The sequence below is a fragment of the Hippocampus zosterae genome, chromosome 20 (assembly GCF_025434085.1).
Source record: "Hippocampus zosterae strain Florida chromosome 20, ASM2543408v3, whole genome shotgun sequence".
Taxonomy (NCBI): Eukaryota; Metazoa; Chordata; class Actinopteri; order Syngnathiformes; family Syngnathidae; genus Hippocampus; species Hippocampus zosterae.
In genome coordinates, this window is record NC_067470.1 from 10,875,499 (window position 1) to 10,881,674 (window position 6,176).

The 6,176-nt window shown below is 43.8% G+C and overlaps 1 protein-coding gene across 7 annotated transcripts; it reads right to left on the reverse strand.

Annotated features, from left to right (window-relative positions):
• Nucleotides 1-522: 522 nt before the first annotated feature.
• LOC127593081 (uncharacterized) lies at nt 523-5,852 on the reverse strand. 7 transcript variants are annotated; one of them, XR_007960306.1, is made up of 6 exons: nt 4,427-5,852; nt 3,851-4,009; nt 2,552-2,660; nt 2,296-2,416; nt 2,053-2,191; nt 935-1,983 (listed from the first exon to the last, which is right to left on the reverse strand). XR_007960306.1 is itself a non-coding variant. In XM_052054305.1 (5 exons), the coding sequence occupies exons 1-5, from the start codon at nt 4,674-4,676 to the stop codon at nt 648-650; spliced, it is 813 nt and encodes a 270-aa protein (XP_051910265.1). In that variant the 5' UTR covers nt 4,677-5,852; the 3' UTR covers nt 523-647. The 7 variants fall into 7 exon arrangements, 1 of the variants encoding a protein (XP_051910265.1); XM_052054305.1 differs by lacking the exons at nt 2,053-2,191; nt 2,296-2,416; nt 2,552-2,660 and adding an exon at nt 523-857 and having other exon boundaries at nt 930-1,045; nt 1,906-1,983; XR_007960304.1 differs by having other exon boundaries at nt 2,296-2,660.
• Between the last annotated feature and the right edge of the window lie 324 nt (nt 5,853-6,176).

Consider the following 6,176-nt stretch of genomic DNA (forward strand, 5'->3'; position numbering starts at 1 on the left):
TACCCCCTAAATTATGACAACTTTCTCGAATTTTAAAAAGCTTCTGGATCTTTTGGCGAAGGTTATTATTGTGTGCTTTGTACATTAATTGGGCGATTTTGAAGTCAATCAGGTCATGAGATTTCATTGTTTAATTTGATAAACAGTGGATTTGTGGGTTCCGTCTATTTGGAGCCAGTGATTGTTCCGATTGCTTTGTATTGTAGTTTTAAAACGGTGTTTTACTGGCATTTCCCCATATTCCCACACAATAGGTCAAATATGGAAGTAATAAAAGTATAAGGTGTACAAGGATCTCTTATTCAGCACATCCTTAGTTTTTGGGAGGATCCCTATGGTTTGGAATATTTGTCTTTTATTATCTATTATGTAGCTGCCAGCACGGTTTTGCATCTACAACTGTTCCAAGACATTTTCATAAGGTAATTCATCGATTTGATGATGAAGTGTATACAATATCATTCACATCCATGCATTCATTTTGCAACATTCAATGTGTTCAAATAATGTGAAGATCGTTTGAATGAGGATGCTTGTGGGCTTTTATTTCACAAATTTTTATTGAGAAAAATAAGATGCTCCAATGTTTTAAACTTCAGCCTGTTGCGTCTTTACAAGCGATTTCTCCTGCTGTGGAGAACACACGCTCACAAGGGACGGATGAGGCTGGCGTACAAAGGAACTTGCGAGGTGGGAGAGGTTTGGGAAAGAAGTGCGTTGGTCCTTGCAGTACAACAGCGGGTCCCGGTCACGTGCAATATTCCCTTGTGCCAGGTACCGCTGGACCTCAGATACAGCGTTTGCACCACCTCTTCCCAGTCTCCCCACCTCATCATCCAGATGACTCCACAGGCCACCTAAAAAAACAAAACCAAACAAATTGGCATTTAGAACAGTTTCCAATAAACTAATAATGATGAGTAACATGCCTGATGTAGTTGCAGAGGGCTGCGATGATGGTCCAGCCTGGGCCTAGATTGTGCACCCAATGGCACGCATGCACTCAGCCCGCAGTCTGGATATGGCCTCGGTGCACCTGGAGGAACTGCGGAATCCAAGTGATTTGAATCTGGGGTCTAGAAGTGTTGCTAAGGTTAACACACTCATAGACTGCAAACTGGAAGCAGTGTCTGTGACTCGACGCTTGAGGTGTTCGTGGAGTTGTAAGACTGGCTGTGTGTGCAGGGTTGAAGCGTGGCGCTCAAGTGCATGATAAAGCATTTTCATCATCGGGATGACCTTCGAACCTGAAACTTTCCTCTCTTCAGACAACTCCACTGTAGCTTGATGGAATGGAGAAAGCACAAGTAGTGCTTCTCCTATGATGGTGAACTCATCAGCTGTCAGTGGAGCCAAATCTGTCTTTAGGGAGGCCAGAGATACCCACACTGGTTCCCTCTCACCATGCAGCCTTGACAGCATTTCATAGGTACTGTTCCAGCGTGTTGGCACCTCATTGATAAGTTTCAGGGTTGGACGTCCCATCTGTTGCTGCACCTGAGCAAGCTTCTCCTTGGCTATAGTGCTTGAACGGTGTTATGTAACAATGTGCCGAGCTTTGTTCCTAATGTCTGTAAGTGCAGGGACCTGATTGCACGATTTTCTAACTAATGAATTAAGACTATGTGCAATGCAAATTGAGTGGCGTATTTGGAGGTGTTTAGTGGATGCAATCATGTTCGGTGCTGCGTCAGTCACAAGGCACTTTACTTTGTTGGTTATGGCCCAGTCCTCCATCATGCCCCTTTTGACCTGGGCCAAATTGTCAGCAGTGTGATTTTGTGGAAAATATTGTACTCCCAACACTGATGAACACAACTGCATATTTGCATTAATGTAGTGACAGGTGAGTGCCAAGTAGGCCTCCATGTTCACAGAGGTCCACATGTCAGTCGTTATACTCACTGCCACAGCTTGCTGTACTTCCATTTTCACTTTTTCCCGTTCCTCCATATATTTTTCGGCCACCATTTTCTTGATGGTCTGAAAATTAAACCAAAAGCAAACATTATATGGGATTCATCTAGTACTTTATGGAACTTCCACACAGACCTTTCTTGTCGGCAAACATATGAGGGTTCAAGGACCTGAATCAGCTCCTTGAACCCTTCACTCTCCACAATGCTGAGGGGCTGGCAGTCCTTGATAATGAAGTTCAGCAGTGCCTGATCGAGCAGCAGCTTCCTGGAAGCTTGATTGTCAAACATGGAGTGGAGAGTCAACTAATAATAATTACTGATTGTCAATCAATCATCAACATAGCAACCGTGAAAAGATGAGTGAACGTTTGTATACCTGGCGTAACACTGGGTGTATCGCGAACTTCATTCTCATGCTTGGCCCGATAATGCCTTAGCATGGTGGAGGTGCTTCTGTTGGTGTATGACAATTCGACCTGGCAAATTCGACATTTCACCTATAATGAAATGTGAATAAGAAGTAACTAAGAGTTACCTTGAAATGTATTCGGATTAGAATGGTATAACACATGTCAATAATCTGAGAGGCACTCGGCGACAGAAGGCGATTTGAATAAATAAATAAATAATACCTTATTCTCCAGGACATTAAAATGGTCCCACACGGCGGATGATTTGCGTCTCTGCTCCATAATCGGCAAGGAAGGCAAGGCACGAACACGAAGTCTGCACTGACACGAACTTCGACAAGCGAGCGTGAGTGAGGTCTGGCTTGTTTCGGCAGGTGGCATTGTGTCGCCAAACGCACTTCCTTATAAACACTGTGCGGCGGGCTTTTGCTGCGTCAACGCCCTCTGCACTGAGTCGACGCCCCCTGGACTAAGTGGCGCAGCCTGTACTGTGCCAAGCAGCCGATGCAGTCTAAACTGCACCGGTGCAGTTCACGTGTCAATTAGCAGCCTGGACTGTGTCAACGCAGCCGATGTGTCAATTAGCAGCCTGGACTGTGTCAACACAGTCGATGTGTCAATTAGCAGCCTGGACTGTGTCAACGCAGCCGGTGTGTCAATTAGAAGCCTGGACTGTGTCAACGCAGCCGGTGTGTCAATCACGTGACGTAATGAAGCAGCACATGCATCGACACGTGGTTTGCTCTGTGAGCCCGGCGCATGTGTCAATGCATCGGTGTCGCTGGACCCATCACTACTACATTTTTTTTTGTTTGCCTTCGCGGTTCTTATTATTTCCTCCCCTGCCTTTTGTGCAAGCGCTTTTTGTTATTCGTTTTTGTGCCCTCTGGTCCTTGTTTCGACCAGCACTTTATGTTACTTCTTTGGCCGTGCGATTTTTGTATATTAAACCCTTCTTGCTACGGAGACCTTGTTTGGTGTCTACACTTCTGGGATCCCAACTTTATTTCGGCTTGCCTGAACGTGACAATGGCTTCCCCTTATTTTGGCTCAATTTAATGAAACCCATGTGCAATATCTGAAATGGAAATATAACTCGAAGAAACTGACCCCATTTTACATCCTGTACAAATTACCTTGTGTATTAAAACGAGCCCCTCATTTTTTTTTTTCGAACATTGGTTAAAACCAAAAGTTGTATGTTTCTGGACAAGAGACACTATCCCCCCCTGCCAACATGTGCGATAATCCATGACTTAAAAATAATTTTGGGCAAAACGGGTTGACGGTAAACCCTCAGTTATCGTGGGGGTTACGTTCCAAAAAGAACCAGTGATAAGTGAAATCCGTGAAGTAGGATTTATAAATAAAAACAATTTAAAAAAAAAATGTGACGAGACGAAGAAGGGCCTATTACCAAGATGTCGTGTGATGCATGTGTTAGGGAGGGGCCAGCCAGGCAGCCTCCTCAGTCAGGGTGCTCTGCACCTCACACCTGAGACTCATCAGCTCATCACCCACCTGTTGCCTTTCTGCTTGTTTGGACTGGTACAAATTGAATCGCAGACCATTCCCCAGTGCAAGTTCGTGCCGTCAACACACCAGTGGACTCTGTTGCCATCTCCTGCAGCTTCTTGTTCCTCGTGCGGACATTTCCTTGTGGACTCCTTGTGCTTCTCCCTGAGTGATTTTGTGAAGACTCTTACATAAACTACGCCAAGTGTTGGCTTCCACTTGGCTTTCCACTCCCCCCCCCCCCCCCCCCCCCCCCCCGTGACCCTTGTGAGGATATGCGAATTGATGGAAATGGTTGGATGGATGGATAAATGGAACTTTTTCTGTGCCACAAGGGAATGTTTTCTGGGAATTTTGTGCAATTAAGTTTTGGTTATTTCTGTGTTATACAAAATTTGCATCAGTTAAATGTAGATTTTTTTTAAATTGACATTTTATCATGTTTTAAAAAGTAGTTTAGCCTTGAGCTGTTGATTGAAAATAGTCATCAACATTTAGAGAATAAAAATTACTTGTGTCGGACTAGAAGTACCGGTAACTTCTTTAATATTTGTGCTGCTGCACATTGGGTATTGGGTATACCTTTCCGTCTGAGACGGTGGAACCAGGACTGGCTGAAGCTGTCGGTTGACCTTGCACAGGATCGCCGCGCTTGGGCCGCCATGATCAGGGATGTCGTGCGTGCCATGGAAGAACCGCCCAGGGTGAAGACCGTTGCAGACCAAAAAAACAAAACATTGCGTGTTGACTGCTTTGAAAGGGTTCTGTTTTTTTGGATTTTGAGCAATTTTAATAACTTCTGCATTGTGTTAACAATTAAGTGTTGAATCATTTAATTGTGGAGTTTGTTTCAACATCTCCTGTTTTAAAAATCAAGATGATTCCGTTGTTGGTTGATATGAGTCATAGATTTCTTAATAATTACCAGTAAATGAATCTTTGCAGTGTGAGAGTGGAGAAAAAAATACTCCTTTTATTGTATTGAATAAACCTGAAGTAGACAGCTGCTGATGTAATTATGTTCATTGTTAATTAGAGCTAAGATCGGTCCTAAAAAATCGAGCCCGACCTGAACCGGCCTGAGGGTATTTAACCCCGACCCGAGCCCGATTACTTAACTTGATTTGCAGGCCCGAGCCCGAAGCAAACCCGACATTTCACATTTTATTTGTGAGGACTCGGGTGGAGGAGGGGTGATTTCTGATAACAAAGCCTGCCTTTTGTAACGAAATCTAAGTTAAATAAGAATGTGTAAACATTTACATCTTTTATTTGTTTCTGAAGAGGTTACATTAACCGACAATTTTCCATCATTGACGGATTTTGTGGACGGGAAAAATTTAAGGCCGTCCGTCATTTTGACGGGTTGAAAATTGGGCCGTAAACCACCGCAGCAGTACGTTCTTAAGAATCTAGCGTGGCACTTTAAGAGAGAGTAGTAGGGAGACAAAGACGAACAATGACGGGTGGATTCTCGACAGAGACTGGAAGGAGGTCTTTGAATTGTCATTGCAAGAATTTAGTACAGTATGTGTTGTGATGAGGTGACTTCTGTTTTTTTTTTTTTTTTGCGAACCACTGTCTCTCGTGGCCAAAACTATTCAAGGCCTTGAAACAAAAAAAAAGTCAGCGAGAGAGAAGCCGGACCCGACCCGAAACCGAAGCTATGATTGACATTTTAAGGCCCGACTTCGAGTCGGGTCGGGTCGGGCTTGGGCGGCCCGATACCTCTATTGTTAATGCGAAGTTTTCAAACATTTATCCTTTAAATATTATACTTTTGAGTATCAGAATTCTTGATGAAGGATATCAATCAAAATACAAAAATGGCTTCCCACGATGAGCGTTTACGGAACCCAAAATCTTACAGTGATTTCTCATTGGGTAATCTAACAGAACCGAAAAATTGTTTCTGTGAATTTCTGAAATCCTCAGGCCTGCATCGCGGATATGTTTAAACAGACAAGATTACATGCACTGTTGGAAGAGATGGCATTTTGAACATCTGACAAGACCACACGCTAACAATTTCATGTCATCTCATCAACGAAAACATCCGTCACGTCATCAAAGAGCCACGATTAGCTCGTCATTGCATTATCATGGGGAAAAAAAGGGCATTCACAACAATATTTCATCACAGATGAAAACAACACTGCTTTGAGAGTGTGATTCAGGGGCTATATAAAATAAAAGTGACTTGACCGTTTGGTTTAGCTTGAAATCATGACAGTGACCAGTGAACGGGATCTCCACTCGTGGACGATGCAGTCACCCGTGCGCGTGTGGGTGATCGGAGCCTGCCTTGCACTCACGACCAGCGTTTGACTTT

Bases quoted from the DNA above. Each gene is read 5' to 3' on its own strand.
- LOC127593081 (XM_052054305.1), bottom strand. From the start codon at position 4,676: ATGATTCAACACTTAATTGTTAACACAATGCAGAAGTTATTAAAATTG. The intron at 4,010-4,426 runs GTATACCCAATA...AAAATCACTCAG, and splicing joins CCACCGTCTCAGACGGAAAG to GGAGAAGCACAAGGAGTCCA. The intron at 1,046-1,905 runs GTGAGTATAACG...TGGATTCCGCAG, and splicing joins AAGTACAGCAAGCTGTGGCA to TTCCTCCAGGTGCACCGAGG.